This window comes from Empidonax traillii, unplaced genomic scaffold (assembly GCF_003031625.1).
Source record: "Empidonax traillii isolate 1590-97213 ecotype Southwest subspecies unplaced genomic scaffold, ASM303162v1 scaffold205:size1172791, whole genome shotgun sequence".
NCBI classification, from domain to species: Eukaryota; Metazoa; Chordata; class Aves; order Passeriformes; family Tyrannidae; genus Empidonax; species Empidonax traillii.
This window is the reverse complement of record NW_020955398.1, coordinates 836,633-858,128: the sequence shown is the minus strand read 5'-3', so window position 1 is coordinate 858,128 and position 21,496 is coordinate 836,633. Positions and strand designations below refer to the sequence as shown.

Below are 21,496 nucleotides of genomic sequence, written 5' to 3'. Positions count from 1 at the left end.
TTCAAATCTCGATGGTATCCACATCCCCATATCAGCATTCCAGTTGTCACCTGTATCAGTAAGATGAGGTTGGCAAAGTCTGTCTGAGTCTCTGGTCTCATGATGTACATGCAATTGGGTCCGTTACCTCCTCTACCCGCACTCTGGTTATTTACTGACATACACATCCCTTCATGTTCACCAAAACAGGAATTATACCGAAAAAAACTCACCTAAGATTACAAAACAGGAAAACAGTAACAGCTGCAGTTTGTAAGAAAGGTCAGTTTTGTCTTGTGATTTATCAGTGCAAATCAATTTATAAAAGCTATTATGGAAAACCTTATTTTTCTAGAAATGAGACATAGGTAATGAATAATGTCTAGTTCTGTAGGTTTCAGACCATGGCGTCTTGCTTATGCAGACCTCTACCACAGGAATATGAACTCAATTGTTGCAAACCTCGGAAACACTTGGAAAGTAGCCCTAGTCAGTGGCAGAGAAACACTGGCCGAAGAGAGAGAACCAACCAAAAAACTCCTGCCCGTGTCATTGGGAGTTCTTCAGACGACTTGGGAGATTCAATACACAGAGACAAGAACTTTGACCAAGTGGGGCTTTCCAGGCTGGAAAGCTGCTAACAGCATGCCCTTGAACGGGCTTGCAACGGTTTGCACCCCTCAACTGACGAAGTCTGTGCTCCCCCAGGGCAGTTCTTTTCCCACTTCTTAAGCAAACACCATTACAAGAACACCTTCAGACTGACCACCGCCAATCTGCCATCCAATAATCCGGTTTCCAGCAAGCAATGACGCAGACACACTAGAAGACAAAGGAAAGTCAGTGTGTACCTGGGTGGTTGTGTGGTTGACTATAGCCTTCCCAGGGGAGGAGGGTGCTGACTGCTGCACTGTGAGGATCTGCTGTCCTAACGCTACATTCAGTGGGACGCCCACCGTCTTCTGGGGGGAGTTGGGAGGCTGGGAGGCCACTGACACCACTGTTAGCTGCTTGGCGAAACAAAGAAGCAGTTTAAATCCCTGCACAGGGTGCAGGACCCTGTACATACACATTCCCCTCCTCATAAAGTACAGCTCTCCACCACGTCACAGAGCTCCTTCTCTGAACAACGGCACTGTATTTAATCTCAAATCACATGGGTCCAACTGCAACAATAGCAAATAGGCCCCACAGAAACTTGAAGGCATCCCTGGTTTTCAGCACCAAAAGGCTCCTGCAGAAACCTACCACAGCATCTGGATTTCCCAAGTAACAGCTTTGTAACTGGTACATCATAAATAGAAATTTTGAAGAAGAGCTGTGGAAAAAAAAAATCTCACCTTATACTACCGATTCAGTCAAACTATTAGAACATCAGTATTTTCAAATCTATGTTCCAGATTCCCACAGAGATCCAGTCTTCTGACCATATTTCTGTGGAGTACAATGTTTGAATACTCTGTTCTATACAGACACACCCCTCCAAAGGCAGGGTTTCTACTTTTTTTCTAAACTTCCTTACAATTTAAGAAAAATCCCAGTTACCGAGTTTGCTTTTAAAAGACACTCAGAATTACTTATGTACAGTAAATTCAACACGTAACCCTAAGGAGTCTTTTTACATTCACTGTTAATTTTAATTCTACAGTTGGGTTTTTTTTAACTCCTTCTTCATGTTGCTCCCCTTACTAATAATTGCCAAACACAAGTCTTTCGCTCCATTTGTTATTAAAGCACAGACAAACCAAAAGAATTCTTTATTCTTACTCTTTATGTGTGATACTTAGTTTGTATGCACTATGCCTCTTGTTCCCTTCCTTTCTCCAGCAATACTCCCCTTTTCAAAATAATTTCATCAAATCTTAAACACCAGTGTTGTCTTGACCTCTACCAATCTCTAGCTCTGTATCTGTCACGGACCATTGCATATCTCATTTACATCAGGAGTGATCAGGGAAGACTAAACTTCCAGTGCAGTAGCAGGCTGTGGTTAATAAGTGCCGACCCATTAATATTATCAAGGTCTCCTCTTAAACAGCTGGTTGATGTTTTATGAAGGCATTAAAAATAGTCTGAATGCTTGGCTAAGAGGGAACAGATGCTCTCAGAATGCTTAGGGAATGGCAAAAAATGGCAGGAATGGGAAACTAATGCAGTAATGCATTTTTATTTAAGACCACAGTATGGGAGCCAATTGCAAAAAATCTAACTCAGGGCATTACCATAGAGCATTGTGATGCACAATGGAGACTCTGGAGATATTTTTATGGACTCTGGAGATATGTTTATTATCTCTGGAGAGATAATAAACAGCTTGTAGCAAAGACACAGAGAGCTCCATTCAGACTCTGTGCAGGAGGGGTAGAAGGCTGCAGCCAGAACAGGTCCTTACCTTATTAGGGGATTTGAGAGGTGAGATAGCTATTTTATTCGGTGTCTGTTGTGTGGTACTCAAAGTTGATCCAATGACTCCGCTCTCAGAGATCGTTATTGTCTTTGGTGGTGTCCCTGGAGCAGACTGGGAAAAAACCCTACCTACAAACAATGAAGATACCATCAGCTCCAGTTATCCCTGTTCACATTGACTACTAAAGCAAAGTTTTCTCTGCGTCTTGTGCAATTGATCCCTACTTCTGAGAGTGTACGACCTGATACAAAGGAATTGGCGTCCTTTAAGTTAGATTTAGCATCAAAGAAGAAAATAATTGGCATTATTGCAAATAAAATGACTGTCACTCAGTCTTAAAAAGTGCCAGAATGTACACTGAGCTTTCTCAGACATTCAGCTGCAAATTCTTTATAGCCAGGACAGCATCCTGAGCTTCAATACACCTCCACTACACACAAACACCCAGCCAGCTGGTAGTTTCCTAGGAAGCCCGTGGCATGCTGCCAATGTATGGAGAAACTGAGCATCTGTGGGGGACTACTTCCTTTTAAAACCTCAGCCATCAAAAATGAGCTGTAACAAAGAAAAAAGGGTGTTTGGTCTGTCTACACTGAACTCTAAGGTTTTTGATTTCTCCCTTCTGTGCTGATGGTTGCTTCTTTCATTGCCCAACAGAACATGTGACACACATGTGAAAACAAGGGTGGTAGCGTGAGTTTTTATGATGCCAAAGAACAGTAAACATCAAAACCAGCAGCGCCAAATCATGAAATCAGCCTCAGGAATATTGCAAAACTCTCATAATGGAAAACAGATAATTTTTTTTCATACTTTGTATGTTTCTTTCCAAAAGAGCGCTCGATCACTGAGCTTTCCTCTGCTGCACTTTAGTTCAGATTCATTTTTGTCACAGTTTGTTTGTCACCCATTCCCTTCTACTACTTTTATAAAAATAAGAAACAAACACACACCAGCATAACTTTTCCATCCAAAATCAAGTGGCATAACAATTAAAGTCAACTGGAACTAACAAGAAAAAGCACTGCTCTCATGGAAACCTGACTTCTTCTGAGGCCTATGTGCTCTAAAATACCCACTTTTGTGCAGTCTAACTAGCAGCACAGATAGTTGCCAGCAGCTGCTAAAGCCACGTGCAACCTGAAGAATGTCAGTCAGTGAGAATTTTATCATCTACAGTTTTCAGTGCTTTGAGTTAATTTTCCTGGTGATAGTTTTCCCTTTCTCACTACATCTCCTCTGCACCCTTTGGCATCAGCTTCCTGAATGAAATCTGGTTACTTATATTGACAAGTCTTGCAAATTTACAACTTCAGCCTTAGTTTGTGGGAATTCCCAGGCAATTAAAAATATTTATCAGATTCATGAAAACATGCAAACAAAATTGAAACTCAAAACACATATGTTACACCTTCCCTAAAATGATGCCAGCCTCTCAATGCTGGCAAGCTGTGCTGGCTGTTCGGAACGGTGAGAGGAAAGGCAGATGTTTAAAGAGTTCCCTCTCAATTAGTGAAGCATCTTCACCTTCCACTGATGTTTTTCTCACAGGCTCAGGTACAGGTACTCTTGATTTTCCAAAATATTGACCTAAAAACTGTAAGTTGTTTTTAATGTTTTTCAGTTGTTTTTTTGTTTGTTTGGATTTTGTTTAGTTTTTTAACATTCAAACTGCTTGATTCAAATATTTAAACTGGCATAGCAATTTTCTTATTCACAGGTCTGTATATTTGGTAGGGAATTATTTGAGGAAGGGGACAAATTGCTGAGTGGGGAAGGGAATCCCTGTTTCACCTGAAACACTGGTCAGACTGCAGACAGCCTGACAACGCAAGGAAAAGATTATGTTTCAGTTACGTGCCATTCACTTGTAGCTATCAGAGTTTTGAATACAGGAGACAGTTGCATACTTTTTAAAACCAGTTCAAGTCTCAGTTCTGTAAAGACTTAACAAATTTTTAAAATATATCTTTAAACAATATATTTGTTTAAAGATTTTAGACCTACTTGGGTTGGTCAATCTGGAAGCAGTTAAAGACATCCTTCAAAGCTGTGAAGACAACTCTGGCTTCCTACATTTGTCCTTTTCAGATAATTTATGTGTCTAGGATGTTTGCATACCTGCTATGACACATTTAACAACAGAGCCATTGGTTTCACTGCCATAATAAACAAACACTGTGGGTTTTTTCTTTCATTTTGGTGGTACCTTTGTTATTGTTCTATGGTTGGTTAGGGTTTTTTTTAAGATTCATAGATTTTTTTTTCCAAAGAGAAAAATAATTTCTTATTTGCCTTAATTACTCTCTTAGATGCTTCTGCAATGCTTATTTCAAAAGCAGGTGAGCACTTAACAGAAACCACACAGCTTTATTCACCTTTTCCACTCAAACATTTTTCCTGTTACTTGAATGTATTACATTTAAGTCCAACTGTAAGCAGATTAAAGTAATACAACAGCAAATGTCTCCTTTTCCCCCCTGTGTGTTTATATAATGTTTCTACAATTACTTTCTGTTTAGCGAGTAGTCTTTTCTGTGGCTCTGGGATATTTTTTTCCTCCTCTCCAAAATCCATAAAGTAAAAGCATCTGGCAGTAAAAGCGACTCTGCAATTACAAAAATTATTCTAAATGAGCTAAGTGTAAAGGTATCAACATCGGCATTTATCTGCTTCTACCCACAAAATGTTCTGATCTCTTTTTTTCCATTGCTTGAGGTACTTTGACAGAAACTACAGTAAAATAGTTGAGACAAAAAAATTTCTACGATCACCACCTCTTTGAACAGCCTTCAAAAAAAGGTAAAGCAAAACAAGTCAAAGTAGTACAACCTGCAATGACTGGTGACACTTGAGTGGTCTGCCCTGTAACAGCTTTGCTATTGATTGGTTTTGCAAATATCAGCTTGGTGATCACCGGGCCAGAAGTTGGGGTTCGGGTCTTCTTCGCAATCTAAAAGATGGAGGAAAAAAGATCTAAAGTAACTTGAGCATTTTGGATCTAAATCACCGTATTGTTAAGTACATTAAAAAATAAAAAGGGCAATACTCGCACGCATAATTAGAAGAATAACTGCTCATGTTGCATTTCATCTCCGTTTCTCCCTATGGAAAGAGCTTGGATATTATCCATGACACTTCAGAAAGCCAGCTACCAAAGCAGGATAGCCAAATCCCTTACAGCTTTTTCATAAGGTATCTCCCTGTACCTCATCTTCAAGATGCAAAAATTATTTCTTACATGCTGTTGGTCTACATAAAAATATGAAAGTTAAATGTACAACTCTCAATATTTGAACCTTTAAATGAAGTTACTTCTTTCTCAGCCAACCAGGACAAAACTTGTCCTCCACTACTGCTCTGAAACATCTCTTGAGCTATTCTGACATAGAAGCACACTTTTATTTTGCAAGTAGGGAAACCACCTTCTGCAACAGTTCCCCAGAAGTACATGGATTATGAGTCTCTGAAAGTTTTGGGTAGACACTAGTCAAGAATAAATCAGTTGGCTACCTTCAGGTACAAGGGGATATTTTTCCCTTCTGTGATCCAGTCTCCTGAAACACAGCTGGACCAAGAACATGTACGTGCCATTTGATGACAGATCCCCTCAACCTGAAATCTTTCTAAGCAGGGTTTTATAGTCTTGAAAGTCTTGAAGATGACTTTTCCCCTTTTCCACACTGACAGGAGTTAACTGCCTGATATATTTATTCTAATAGTTCTAACACACCAGCACCCAGGCAGTGAAGACTTCAATTTAAAAGCTGACTTTTTTCAAAAGTTTTTAACCTGTTGGCTGCAGAGGCTGCCAACAGATGTGGACTACTGCTAAGATCTGCCCTGAGTCCATGTGACCATGCTGCAAGGCATTACTGGAGCAGGCACATCCTGCCTCTCCTCCACCACACACCCCCAGGTACATCCTGTGGGCACTTAGCCACCAGCTCCAGCAATATCAGAGGGGCATGACATTGGCATCCGTGCGGGGAGCCACCTCCCAAAGGCACAGAACCACCTTTATTACTCAAGTAGCTGACTGGAGAAATCTCACTGATGTGTAATCTCACTGTCAGAGAAGACAGCTACTTTTAACAGCCTGAGAAAGTTAGGAATGCTTAAAGGAAGCAATTGCGTAGCCTGGATGTTACGGTTTCCTACCCAAAACAGTATCTATAGAATTTGTTGATGGAAAACAATTTTTTTTACAGTCAAGTAATGCCAGGAGTTTTGAAGTATTCAGTAGCACATCATGAATTCCTCAACTGCTCCACAATGAGCACACGTGAGGCTGCTTGCGCTCCCAGCAGCACACCCATGGCACAACCAAGGAAGCCAGAGCTGCCCACTGCTATGGCACTGGAGCCCCCCAGCCTGCCATGGAAAGCGATCAACACCTCTGGGTGCCTGAGCGATGCCCAGCCAAGGGAAGGCAGCAGTGAGCAGCTCTGACATCAGGCACAAGTAGAGAACAGGCCCCAGTTAAAGGAAGCCATGTGCTACTCCACAGTTACAGCACAAGTATTCCTCATAGTCAGCATCCAGCTCAGACCAAACATGCTGCTTCCAAGGCACATCAACTGCTTTTATAGGAGACATACAATTGCCAAGGCTTAAAACCAAACAGAAGAAATAAACCTGCACTTTTTGGAGATATATTAACTAAAACTTTAAAATATGAGTTGTTTGAAGAAGGAAGCTTCATTCACGGCCCTGTTCACAAACTTAACTCAAAGTCATTTAACATTTCAAGAATTCAGTTCTTTTAGCACATACACAGCTGATAGATGAGCAGGCATTTTATCCGTAATTTATTTTTTTTTAATTTGCACACATTTTAATTTATGATAAATTCCATACATTTCATCTGCTTGATTTGAGATTTCTGTTCTGCTTAAACTAATCTTACTCTGCCATAAGGTATTATTGCAACTCAATTGCTAGTGCTGTTACTCTCTGAACTGAGAGCAAAGCCTGGCTCAGAACATGATCAACATCCAGCAGGAAGAGCCAGCTCTGGAAACATCAGTTGTTTCCCAGTAACAGTCAATAAGTGTGCTTAAATGACTAGCATAAATACATGTAAAGTACTAGCTACCATTAAGATGAAGTATTACAGAAAAAACCTTAAAAATCCCCAAACGAGGGCAGGTCAACACAAGTAGCCCTGATTCCCTCATACTCAACTTGCAGTATCTTCCTCAGACAAATCTGCCCCTGCTTTTTGGGTGAATTGTTTTTCTACAAAGACGGACTAATAAATAAGCAAATACCCTCAGGGCTTAGGAAACATAACAAGACTCAAACATGTTTGGTTATACGTGAGGAACAGCACTTCTGCCTTTACCTGCTGCCAAGTGAGGCTTTCTGAGGTTTTGCCACCAGAGCTGATAACCCCAGCCACCTTTGAGAAGCTTCTACGTCAGTGAGAAACTCACTACACATTTCAGTGAAGAGTGAAGAAGCCAGGGGAAATAATTAAGATGACTGCCCCTTTGATACTCAGAAAGAGCAAGTTTTCTGGAGCCCTCTGCCATTACCTATACTAATCACAAGAAGCTTAACATTATTCCCCCGCCTATGTAAGCTAAGCATGGCCTCTCCAAGTTTCTTTGAATTAGACTGCAAAATTATTTCCTGGGGCAACACGCTGTCCCGTAAGAATATTATTATATTTACACACCAACCTTTTTTTCCCCTACAGAAGTAAAAAGATTTATTTGCAGGCAACTTGCTTTAAGTGGTCAATTTATGTCTTCCTAAGCATTCTCCACTGAAGATGAACTAGCAAGTTTATACAGCTGGACTCTGTTTTTGGTTGTCAAATTGTGTTCTATTCATACAGAAACAGGCACGCCCATACCTCACATTTACTGCTGGATACCTGCACGGTCAGCTACCACAAAGGAGCTACTATATTATAAATACCCTCCCGAGATGATCTATCAGGAGCTTGTCCATGTAGGCACCCTCTATGTAATTTATATTTGGCATAATATGAAAAATCAGGGACTTCAGAAATAGAAAAAGAGAACAGCATACTTCAGAGAAGATGGAGAAGCTGAGCTAGGAGTGGGAATTTGAGGTTAGGGAGTGCACAAGGTCACTTTCCCATGATGAGACGAAGCCACAACGATGGCTTAGCAGTTGCCTTGCCACGGCAGCAATGATGCTATGGAGACGTCGACGTAACAGCTAAAACCAGGGTCAGTTATTGCATCAAGCCAAGTTCAAGTCAGACCAGTTTAATGATAGCCATAGTGATGTGCTTGGACATCTGGTTCAGAGTCAAGTGCAAGGCCAAACTCCTGCTTAGTGCAGATTAAAGTAGTAATACCAGCAGGCACATCACTGCTTTCAAGCCTCTATGGAGGTAGGAGCCACGGACTGAAAGCGGATGCACTTGTCCAGTAGTTTTTTCCACATGTCCTTGGCAATAGTTTCAACTAAATCAGGACAAGTTCCCAAGAGACAGTAATTAACCTCTGGATATAGATGAGGTCAAAGGTCCCACCACACTTTAAACCTCACAGGCTCATACCTCTAGAGCTATAAACAGAGAAGGAACGAAATTCCAAGAAACTTTTTGCTGAACTCTACCAATTACTTCTCAAGTGCTGACATCTCAACTGCCAAAATTAGACTACGGCAAGGCTAATTGAGTTTCTCTAATGATATGCAAAGCCTCTATGATAGTGACAATGTAACAAGAACTGATGAGAGCTCTTTGTCATCTAATCTTTAACCGATCCACATTTCTGCACTAAGTCAAAGTACTGTGTTGTCTTCTATCTGAAATACCTGATTCACAAAGCCCCAGGAGACAAGTTACACAAGACCCTTGGGAAGGCAGGGAGGCATTCGCAGTCTCCTTTTCCAGTCACTGAAAAGTTAAAGGGCTTGTTCAGGATGATAGGGTAAACGCAGGACTTCATTTTCTAAGCCAAGGACTCCAGGTCCAAGTTATATCCCCTATTGTTATGGTAGAATAGACCATTAATGTCTCACCCAGCCTCATTTATGACTCTGATACTTTAGTGATTTTCTACAGGGAAAAGCACTGTCTGTGAAGTGCTACCATAATCATCTTCCCTGCAGTATCAGGTACTAACACTGCCTTCTTGCTTTTCATTTCTACTTCTCTCTCTCCTTATAGGAAAAAAGGAATGTCAGGTGCTAACAATTCGACCTGTAGGGCAAATGGAAGCAATGATTTAACAAAAAGAGACCCAAACCCCCCAAATTTACTCAAACTGCAATTAACTACATTTATAAATGGATGCAAGTCCATTTGTAAGAGTTTCTATCAAGGAACCTGTAGAATTTCTAATGACAAACAGCAGAGGTCAAGGGTCAAGTCACTGTATTTCAGTCAGTGATAGCACAGGTCACCTCATGAAACAAAAACCACATCACGGCTCAGTCATTCTTCTCAGTTTCCTGTATCTGTCACTTGACAGAGAATAACTGAAGTCAAGTAACAGGAACCAACCCACTCCTAAACGTTCCTATGCTGAGTCAAGAGCAGAGATTTTTACGAAGGCTACAGTGAGAACCATTTCTGTACATTGATTGTTAACTATAAGTCCCTTGAGAAAATTTATGTTTCAAACAGCCATTATTAAACCTGTTTCCACAGGTATGATGTAGCAAAAAAAGAGAAAATAGAAATTGTGCAGGAACCATCTGCAGCTTAAAAAAAACTTGGGAGTTGTTCACATTTGCTTGCCACAAAATACCAGTCAGGAAACATTCAGCAAACAAAACACTTTAAGCTTTGTCATTTTTCATGTGCAGCTGATTATTTTTATTAGGATACTTGGGTTTTAATGTCTTACTTCATTTAGAAACAAAAATAAATATTTTTTCCACCATAACTTGCAATGATGTCTACTTTTCCTTCACTTCAACAGGTCTTATTTCTGTCTCACTGCCAAAAAGAACAAAGTCACTCATATTTAGTTCTGTCCTACTCCAGATGAAGATCAGATCCTTTGAGTCATAAGCTAAGTCTTTCTAACACATTTTCGGATCCAAGCAGATTCTCTGTGGTTTCAAATATCTCTTAATCCATGACAGAGACTGGGAATAAGACCTTGAGGTGTTCTCTTATGATAGTGTCTAGTCTATCATAATCTACTGACTTGCTTAACTAGAGTTGAGGCAGACAAGATATACCTTTCTGTCCTTTTTCAGATGCTGGAAGCTTTTTTCAGAGAGTTTATTTAAACAAACTAAATGTGATAGGCAGAAGCCATTATTTCCTAAGAAATGTACACTTTGAATGAAGAACAACATGCACACAGAGTTCAATTTAGCCTTCCCAAAAGTATGTGGTATTTATTTTAATTAAATGAAAATAATGAGAAAATTATCTTCATTTTACTGAATAGTTCACTTTCTCTGAGAAAAATCCTAGAATTCTAGACAGTAGCTAGAGGCAAACAGCATATAATGGTAAACGCATCCACAGATGAAAGCATGGGCTACGAGCAGCATTGTATTTTTTAATACAAAGAATAAATGCAAATGCTGAAAACAACAGTGTGTCAATCAGCGCAGGAAACAGACAACAACAGCAGCAACAAAACTGGTTTAAAGACGTTTCATCAGCATAACTCACTTTACCTGTACTGTTTTTACTTGCTGAGACTGCAAGACAGAGGGCTGGACCGTAGTGTTTATCAGCTGACTTCCCTGCGTCAGAGCTGAGACACCAACAACAGGTTTCACTTCTGACCGACCTCCAATAACAACTTTGATCTGCTGGCCTTGTACCTTGGAGTCTCCGCCTTGGGCTTGGGACACGGTCTTCTGTGACTGTGGGAGTTGGCTGTGGGGTAATGCTAAAACAATAGGTTGGCCAGACTTGCCCAAAGTTGTTACAATAAGCTTTTGACCATCTGGTTTAATACTCTGATTGCCTATTTTAATGTCGGTGGTCTTGTTCAGGATAATTTGATTGGCTGATATAGTGACGGGGGTCTGAGCACCAAGTTTATGGAGGCCACTGGGAAAGGTGAGCTTTGCAGCTGCGTTCACATCAGGCATCGGGGTCGTGGTGTTCACTGTCGCATCGCCCGAGTGGCTGCTGGGGGCAGTGACCGATTCCGTGGTGACTGTGACCGTAGTCGTAGCTGAGGAGTCACTGGTGGAGCTTATGTTCACTATTTCTTCCAGTTCCGTTTCCATGGGAATAGAGTCTCCCATCGGCGACGACACAATAACTGCCTCGATGCCATCATCTTCCACCAGAGTGATGCCTGTGTCCATTATTTCCTCGGGGAGCAAGCTGTTGACTTCGGCTGAAACCACCTCCATTTTAGTAGCAGTGGCAGTGATGACCAGAGCAGGTACTGCAACATTTTAAAAAGTTATTGGTTTCCAGAAAACACACATTATCAAAGCTCTATAAATAATATTACCAAAGAAGAAAACACCACAGAATTTTTTCACAGTACTGTGCATGCATGAGAGCGACATCATGGAAACAAATTGTTATCAAAATGTAACACATTAAGCTGAACTTACTCTCAGTAATAACTTAGGCCAAAGCTTTACAACATCAAGTCAAATCAAGGCACTGACTCGGTGCAGATTACCAGTCCACTCCTGACAACACAGTACACAAAGAAGCAGTGTTTCTCCCCAAAGATATGGACACAGACATTTAAACTTGCTGAAGCATAAAGAGGTAAACAGCTTTAAAAAAAAAATCCAACAGATGATGTCTTCTCTCATACCTGCCATCATTGATTAGCAGGGTATCTTGCCTCAAGAGACTTGTTATCCATACCAGAAATAACATTTTTGCCAAATTTTCATTTTGGAAATCTCAGAGAAACAAATGGCTGTTTAGTGACAGACTTTAACAACACCACAAGCTCAGTCAGCAGCCCACTTACCTCAGGACCAAGCCAAAGCCATGCATTTCCAAGATGAACGGATAATCCCTCAATGCTCACTATGAAAAGAGTAGCTCAGTAATTTTTTTCCTCCTCAGTACTCACCAGAAAACACAATGCCCAAATTTAAGACTAATTTGAAAGGTGTTTTAACACAAAACAAAGAACACTCTATATGAAAGAAAATGGAATTTTTTAAGCTCCCTGGTAAGAGCGACCAATTTATGTATTAAAGAAAGACTAGTGAGATTCAAAGCCAGCATAACTTCCCACTTGAAAAGCCTTAAAGACACTGCTGGAAATGGTCACATCTACCATTCCCACTAAAGCTGTATCACTGTCAGAGTCTGAAAATAGAGCAGCTTAATTAAGGCATTTTCCCCACTTGCTGACCCCATGAGCACACTTATGCACTGGATGGGTGATCATACCACATGGGTGTGTGTACATACTCCCGAGTACTCATTATAAGCTCAGAGGACAAAATCCTTGCAAATTCTGTTTCTTAATTACTAGGAAAAGCAGGGCTGAGTTATTAATACTAATTCATAAGGAACTGTGCCAATAAAAACAACAACCAAATGTCAAGGTGACATTGTTTCCTCTGGAGTCATCGTAGGTTCGTTTCACACACCAGCCAATGACAGAACAGCTGCCTTCTACCCACAAGGTAGAAGGGCTGGGGGCAAAAAACCTGCTGTAATTATACAGTTTCCATGCCAAGCTGGAGCAGCACGGAGCAGTCCACAGCCTTCCTGACTGCAAAGGGTGCCAAATGAATCCCCCTCACCTCAGAGCACAAGCCAGATCCAACTGCCATGACACTCAAGATGCCTGAGCCGTGAAAGGACTCATCCAGATGACCGATGGTCAAACTCACAGCTCACTTATTGGCAGGCATTTAAATATACAAAGTGATCTGATGTCACTGCCAGAAATACCTCCTTTGGAAAGCATTTCTACCAAAGCAATGCCCGCACAGCTTGCAGTGATGCCAGTCCTAGTAACCAGCCCTAGACAAAACAGGTCACTCTTAAGGACTCAGTAGTGATAGTATCACCTTGCTGTCTTAAAGTCAATTGGTTAACTGCATACGAGATTACACAAAAATAGGAATAGTAAAAGTAGACTACTTAAAGCAGACTGCTTCAGCATATGTTAATGCCACTAGCTCTTCTTCTGAGCTATGTCACTTTACTGTCTCCTCAGCAACCTGCAAAAGCTTGTGTCTTAGATATTACAATTTCGAAACATTTCAGACACAATAAAACCCAAATCCAAACCCAAACCAAACCATCATCCTGTTCTGTAGTGATAAGTACAAGGGGCTTGGATCCAAAAGTTAGACTTCTAGGGTCAACTGCAATGCAAATAATGATTGCCAACAAGTTTGAAAATGAGAGAATCATCTAAATCAGACAGTGGAAAAGTCACCATATTCATAATTATAAATAACTTTCATAACTTGCTTTCGCTTTGCAGTTCAATATGTTATTCCCTAGAAAAAAAAAAAAGGTAATTTTTAGTATTTTTTAACACTATGACTGTATCTACATATATTTAAGTAGTTGTGCAGTTCAACAGTTAATTTGCACTCTTCTTGACATTTGGTTATGTTACAAAGCACTAAACGGTTATTAAATAGTTGAAGGTATATTTATATTAAATACATAGAGTCAGGATTTTAAACAGCATTCTGACTCCAAACTAACCACTTGAAAATCAGAATGCAAAAGGAAAAGAAATACATCACATCAAGTCTGGAATCAGCAACTGACATGTGAAAAGAAAAGAAATATTACTCATGGCTACTGAATTAACAGCTTATGGAGATCACATATGGAAGATTCTGCAGTTTCCAGGTCTCATCATTTCAGAGTTAGCTTCCATTAATGTGTTCAGGCTTGTGTCACCAGCAACAGCAAAAAAGAATCATACGCAACCCACTTTTTCTATTTCTTCATTGCACATTGGATATGACTGAAATAGATACATGAAAGGCAACTATGAAAATCTCACCCTAGCTATACCACAGGCTGCTGCCATCAAAGGCAGCTCAAACATCCCACAGATTTTTACTTCTTGGTATCTAGCCAGGATTTCTCAACAGTTCAGCTGCTTATTTTTCACTAATACTTTTATACTGTTTCCATTTTTCCAGCTCCTCTACTGAAGTGATTACCAATAGTAAAAGCATGCCAACCTCTTTTAACATTTTAACAGCTTAGATCTTCAAGAAAGTGTAGAGAATTATTTTAACTATTTAAAACCCTTGAAAGCTTCCTTCACTTCTGCAGTTATGCTTTGAGTACTTGATAATGCAAGAAGTATACCTACAACCCCTCGAAAAAATGCATCTTTACACTTAACTTGACTCAAAGCCTGAAGAAAAAAACAATCTAGGCCAAGGAAGTGTATGAGCACATTATCAGGCTGAGGAACTCCACAAAAATCCTAGGATCAGATTACTAAACAGATAATTTTAGCCTACAAAAGACAGTTAAATTAAAAGTTCAAGAAGAAATTCACGCAATGAAGACTTGTGAACACACCTCAGCTCAGGACACTCAACCAGACAAACACATATAAAAAATTTGGGACTAAAGCATATTGTCAGCAAAGCCTTGGACCAACAAGACTGAAAAATGCTAGGTACTGCTAGGAGGAGGACAGGGAGAAATTCTCAGCTTGAGTGAGCCACCTATGATCATCCTACTCACAGAACAGATTTCTACTCTTGATATTCACAAAGAATAATATATATATGATGTTGTAAAGGGGATTTATAAGGAAGAGGATAAATACTGCCAGGATTGTTGGCAAGGACACAAAATGGCGTCTGACAGGTACCTGTGAATTTTGAGCTTTTTTATCTTTGTCACTAGCATGCCACTGCAGAATCTTTAAGAAACTCTGTTAAAAGCGTTGAGATTGATCATATCAACACTTTTGTGGATAAAACACCAAAGCTGCCACACAAAACACAAAAATAAAAAAAAAACAGTATCATAAAGCACAGTGATCTGCGAACAAGTAAACAAAATGCAAGGTATAGGGATGTTTGTATTTCACCGTAACTGCATCTTATTAGATCCAGAAATGTTCTCTATTTCATGAAGAACAGTTAACCTTCCAGTCTGCAACCATGACCAGTTTGAATACAGTGATATGTTACAAAACCATCAGAGAGGCAACATACTGCAAGTAAAACTGTCCATAAATTCAGATTACACAGAAATAAGGCTGTTGAGACCAACTCTACAGGAAGCCTTGGGAAGGTGCTGCATGTTAGCAAGGTCATCAGAATGAAGCAGCAGACCATGGGACTCATCATCGTTAGCAGACCCCTTCTCATTCCCTTCTCAGTGCACAGCACAGACCTGGTGGTGCTCAGCCATGGGAACACTCTGCTATAACTTGACAGATTCAAGAACACTGGTCAGACCTGCCTGAAGTCATTGGCAACATTCATTTTTTAACTAAATTCTCAAACATCACAGAAAATAAGGAAATCAAATCAGCAACAGCTTTTGTATGAACACCTCGACGTGCGAAACAAACCCACACCACTCAAAATCAAAAGCTTCATAAACACATTTTGCCGAATGTAACCCCTCGGGATCGGTAAAACTGTTGCCACACACAGAGCAAATGCTAATTGAAACTAAGTATCTTTACCAGATACTGCAGTATCTGTTAGTAGTTCTATAAAGCTCGGCCACATACACACAATTAAGTGAAGCGCTATTAAGCACCAGCAAGTATTTTCAACTTCCCAAGCTAGAAACTGCAAAAGTCCTTAAAAAGAAGTATGGAGAAGAACAATGAAGCCTGCCCTCAAGAAAGGGGAGAATGAGGCAGGAAACCTGCAGAGAAGTAAAAGCGGACAACCTAACCAGTAACTGTTCACTCCAAGTACAATTAACTCTAAACAAAAAGGAATACAAATAATACAGTATCACTGTACAGTACAAAAGGGGTAACATTTGGCATTTCCACTGCTAAGACAAAGATGTGCCAACACCATCCCTCCTCTTTCCAATCAAGGTGGAGCAGAGGACTATCAGCATGCCATGGCTCACATTTGAGGATTTTAAAACTCAAAAATCCCACAATATTTGTATTGTTCCATTTATAAATAAATCATCATACTTAAACCTTAAGTAGTTAAGGTTTAAAAACATAATTTATTCCAATCCTAAAGCCATTCATTAGAACAAAAGCAAGAGCAGGAGGAAGAAGGGGAAATACAAAATGGATCCTTGATGATTTAACTGAGAAGCATGAGACACTGTCAACCACACGCAATCAAAATTTAGGGGCTTATAGGTTTTTCAAATTTTTCAGCTTCTGCTTATCTGCCCCCTCTCCAATAGTGGCAGATATGTAAACTCCCGAAGGCTGCTAGGCTGGAAAAAATCCGATTTTTTTGATCTGAATACTTAGAGATTAAGCAGTTTAAAATCACCAGGCCTCAAGTGCCAGTGCCTAGACCTTTCTCCTGGGACAGGGAGCAGACCTGTCTGCAAAAGCTGTGCCCAGGTATTGGATTTTTGATGTCAGCACCAGCAAGAGATGCCCAGAGCCTGGAGATGGATAGCAAGTCAGCAGGAGAGAACCCGAAGAGCAGCACAAAGGAATTCCAGCCAGTAAATCATCAGGGACCCCTCTTACATGCCTCTATGCCCCCACACATTTAGTACATGGAATAAACAAAAGCAGTTAGAGGTGTGTGCACACCTGCAGGAATACGATCTCACTGGCATCATGGAGATGTCTTGGGATGGATGGCTTCTGTGACTGAAGTGTTGGAACAAAAGGATACAGGCTCTTCAGAAAGGACAGGCATAAAAGACGAGGAGAGAGCGTCATCCTCTATGTCAGTGACCAGCTGGAACACATGGAGCTCTGCCTGAGGATGTTAAGAAGGCGACCGAGAGCTTATGGGTCAGGATTAAGAGAAGGGCAGGGACAGGTGACATTACAGTAGGGACAGGTGACATTACAGTAGGGGTCACCTGTACAGACAGGTCACCCAATCAGGAAGACCAAGCTAAAGCGGCCCTCAATAGACAGACAGGAGCATCCTCACGTTCACAAGCCCTGGTCCTCACAGGGAACCACCCAAATGTCTGTTGGAGAGACAACATGGCAGGGCATAAACAACTCATGAGGTTCTTGGAATGTGTTGATCGCTTCCTTCCCCAAGTGATAAGAGAAGCCAGTGAGAAGAGGTACAGTGTTGGACCTTGTGCTCATAGACAGGGAGGGCCTGGTGGGGAATGTAAAGCTCCAAGGTAGCCTTGGCTACAGTGACCATGAAATGGTGAACTTCAAGACCCTCAGGCAGTGGGGACAACATGACTTCAGGAGAGCAGACTTTGGTCTCTTCAGGCTTCTGCTTGGTAGAGTATTGTGGCCCAAAGCCCTGGAGGGGCCCAATAAAGCTGGCTAATATTGAAACATCACTTCCTCCAGACTAGTACATTCCCAAGAATAAGAAATCGAGCCAGGGGGGTGAGAGACCTACATGGATGAGCAAGAGGTTCTGGCAAAACTTAAACAGAAGGAAGGTTAAAGAATGTGGAGAAAGGGAGAGGCCATTTGGGAGTAATATAGGTATGTTGTCTGGTTATGCAGGGACATGACAAGGAAGGCTAAGGTCTGTTTGGAATTAAATCTGGCAAGAGATGTCAAGGACAACAAGAAGGGTTTCTTCAAGTACATGAGTAGCAAAAGGAAGACTAGGGAAACTGTGGGACTACTGCTAAATGAGATGGGTACCCTGGCGACAAAGGACACAGACAAGATGGAGTTACCAAATGCCTTCTCTGCTTGAGTCTTTACTGCTAAGGCCAGCTCTCAGGAATCCCTGACCCTGGAGCAAAGAGAAGAAAGTCTGGAGAAAAAAGATGTTTAATGGGTTGAGGAGGATAGGGCTAGAAATCACTTAAGCAAACCTAACACCCACAAATCCATGGACCCTGATGGGATTGCACCCACAAGTGCTGAGGGATCTGCTGTCAGATATTAGTGCTAAGCTATTTTCCACCATCTTTGAAAGAACAGGAGAACACTCACAGACTGGAAGAAAGCCAATGTTACTCCAGTCTTCAAAAAGGGGAAAAAAAGAGGACCCAGGAAACTATAGGCCAGTCAGTCTCACCTCAGTCCCTGGAAAGGTGATGGAACAGTTTATCCTGGCCATCACCTCTAAACATGTGGAAGAAGTTAACCAGGAGCAGTCATCACATATTCACCAAGGGGTAATCATGCTTGACCAATCAATCAGCCTTCATTGACAAAATGACTGGTTGGGTAGAAGAGGGGAGAGCAGTGCATGCTGTCTGTCTTGACCTCAGCAGGGTTTTTTACACTGTCTCCCAAAATATCCACACAGGCAAGTTCAGGAAGTGTGGGTTGGGTAAGTGGACAGTGAGGTAGATTGAAAACCGGTTGAAAAGCAGAGCTCAAGAGTTGTGATCAGACACAGAGTCTGGTTGGAGGCCTGTAGCTCACAGTGTTCCCCAGGGGACAGTACTGGGTCGGTCTTGTTCAACTTGTTAAATGATGTGGATGAAGGGACAGAGTACTCTCAGCAGGTTTGATGATACAAAACTGGGAGGAGTGGTTGATACACCAGGAGGTTGTGCTGCCATTCAGTGAGACTTGGACGGGTTGAAGAGTTGGGCACAGAGAAACCTAAAGAAATTCAATAAAGGCAAGTGCAGGGTTCTGCAACCTGGGGAGGAATAAACCCAAGCACTGGTACAGGCTGGAGGGCAACCTGCTGGAAAGCAGGTCTGTGGAGAAGGACCTGGGAGTTCTAGTGGCCAAGACCACCACAAGCCAGCAGTGTGTCCTTATGGCCAAGAAGGCCAATGGTATCCTGGGCTGTGTCAGGAACAGTGCAGTCACTATCTAGAACAGCTGCCCAGAGAGGTTTTGGAGTCTCCTTCTCTGCAGAAATCCACCTGGATACCAACACATGCAACCTGCATGTTTGGCAGGCAGGTTGGACTAGATCACCTTCAGAGGTCCCTTCCAATCCCAACCATTCTGAGTGAGCAGCTGGAAGCTGCAACAACAGCAATACTGAAGTACGATCCAATGAAAACACTGCACTGCAATAGCAATTCACTGACTTACTCCCATTCATCTTGCTAATTTTCCAGTTCTTAGGATGGAGGAGGAAAAAGCATGCTGCAATTATTTAACCACGAAACAGTTACTAAGCTCTCCATGCTGCTATAATTGACATATAATACTACAAAAGACTGTCAACGACAGTTAAAACACAATGAGTGTCCTCTCCCCTCAAAAACCAACCCACAGAGGGAGAATGAGACAATGTTCTTTGCAGATATGCTGTGAAACAAGAAAAGATATTTTATTAAAGTTTTCAAAAATTCACGTCTTACTGTCTTAAAAACTGAAATGGTTTACATGACTGTATCTTCCTCCTTCACCACAACAGCTGCTCCAAATATACTTTAAGACTCAGTTATCCTGTGACCTATAGCTGTTTTCTTCATATCAAAGTTATTTCTCACATACCAGGAATCACAACATGATACCACAGAAATTAGATTACACACACAAAGTACAAAAGCAATTTTTACCATTAAACTAACAAGGACCTTAGATAGAGTACCTAACCAAAAATCCCCAGGAGCCAGAGCCTTTCAGGCAAAATGGAAGGTAGAGAGAAACAGGAAAAAAGCTACAACTAAGTTTTTGATAAAAGCATGTCATACAAATTGCAAATGGTTGAATCACACTGCACACGTGAGTGCATTGCTTCCTAGAAAACCCGCATTGCAAAACACTGACACATCTAGCTCCAGATTGGACAACCTCCTTTTCACCACAAGCAAACATCACATGGCCCAAATGTACCATCTATTACAAAAGATTATTAAGGAAGAACATTCGAGCCATCATGAGGTACTGAGCAGTATTACGGAACAAAACCCAACAAAATTCCAAACACTTGCTCAGAATCACTAGTATCTAGAAAACTAAGCCACTTAAAGGTCAAATTACTTTCCCATGCATGGCTCATAACTATTCCCTTGCTCTCACATGTTAAATGTCCATTAAGAAAAGGGCAAATCCCTACCATTTTAATAATATTAGTCTGCATTTCAAGCCATATCTATGTTTCAAATTTGTAGAGATATCTATCTACTCAATCATCGACACTTTCAGCATTTGTTACTTGTGGCTCACAGAAAGTCAAAACCTCAGAATTCCGTGTAATTCTAAAGATGCACCAGGATCAGCAAGCTGATGATAAAGCTGCTTTTTGACAACTACTTGGTGCCCTTTGAGGGTCTAATCCTCACCAGTGCTAACTAAATTTCAGAGTGTGCTGAAGAGCACATCCTCCTTTTCTTTTTACCGTGGTAGGGTTAAAGTCTTAAGCACTGCTTGTTTACCACACACAATACTCAGAGCAACTTTCCAGGAAAGAAGTGGAAATAACATTCATTGCAGCAGAATACTTCAAAGCAGTTCAGTTTGCCTTTTGTAACTGGAAACAGTGTTCTACTTTCAAACCGAGCTTTAGACAAACTAAAAATAAAATAGAAACTAAAAATCAGAACATTTCCCTTCACCCTTCTCTTGGTTTGTATGCAAGTTTCAGTCATTTCCACAAAGTCCAGTAGGACAAAAGCTAAACCACAGAACCGCACAAGTGTTACAACCATTAAACACATTCTGAAGGTGTTCACTGCCCTGAACAACCCAAAATTTGGGGTTGTAGATTCCAGGGCCTTTACATTTAATGAAGTATTTCTAAGCCTATGCAAACTTTGTGGTGAGACAAAAAAAAAAAAAAAACAAACCACACTTTAAATTATTTAATTTTCTGTATTTAATATTAGGAGGTCAATATTAAGCAATAAGAATCTAAAGTGAATAAACATGTAGTGAACTTCTCTTGACTGAAAAAAAACAATCAAAAACTGAAACATGAGGACTACTTATCACCAAGCCCAAACACTGCAAATTTCAGACTCTGAAGTATAGCTTGAAATAAAGGTCTTGCTTTCCAAATTTTGAACACCTCTTGACTGCACAGCTACAGAATAGTTCAGAACACACAGTAATATCACATCAAGAACACTCTCAAAAACAACAAGCATGAAAACTGCCTTCATAGGCTTGATATTAAGTTCCTTACAGACTTTCAGGTGTT

General features: G+C 40.9%; 1 protein-coding gene across 5 annotated transcripts in view; it reads right to left on the bottom strand.

Moving 5' to 3' along the window:
• LIN54 (lin-54 DREAM MuvB core complex component) overlaps window positions 1–21,496 on the bottom strand; it is a 42,550-nt gene that overhangs the window by 13,037 nt on the left and 8,017 nt on the right. For 2 of the 5 annotated variants that reach the window (XM_027887215.1, XM_027887216.1), the window contains exons 2-5: window positions 11,015–11,742; window positions 5,219–5,339; window positions 2,372–2,514; window positions 831–989 (exon numbers count right to left, since the gene is read on the bottom strand). In XM_027887215.1, coding sequence (XP_027743016.1) covers window positions 831–989; window positions 2,372–2,514; window positions 5,219–5,339; window positions 11,015–11,707 — 1,116 coding nt within the window. In that variant the 5' untranslated portion in view covers window positions 11,708–11,742. The remainder of the gene's footprint in view (window positions 1–830; window positions 990–2,371; window positions 2,515–5,218; window positions 5,340–11,014; window positions 11,743–21,496) is intronic. The other 3 variants (XM_027887217.1, XM_027887218.1, XM_027887219.1) reach the window with 3 other exon arrangements.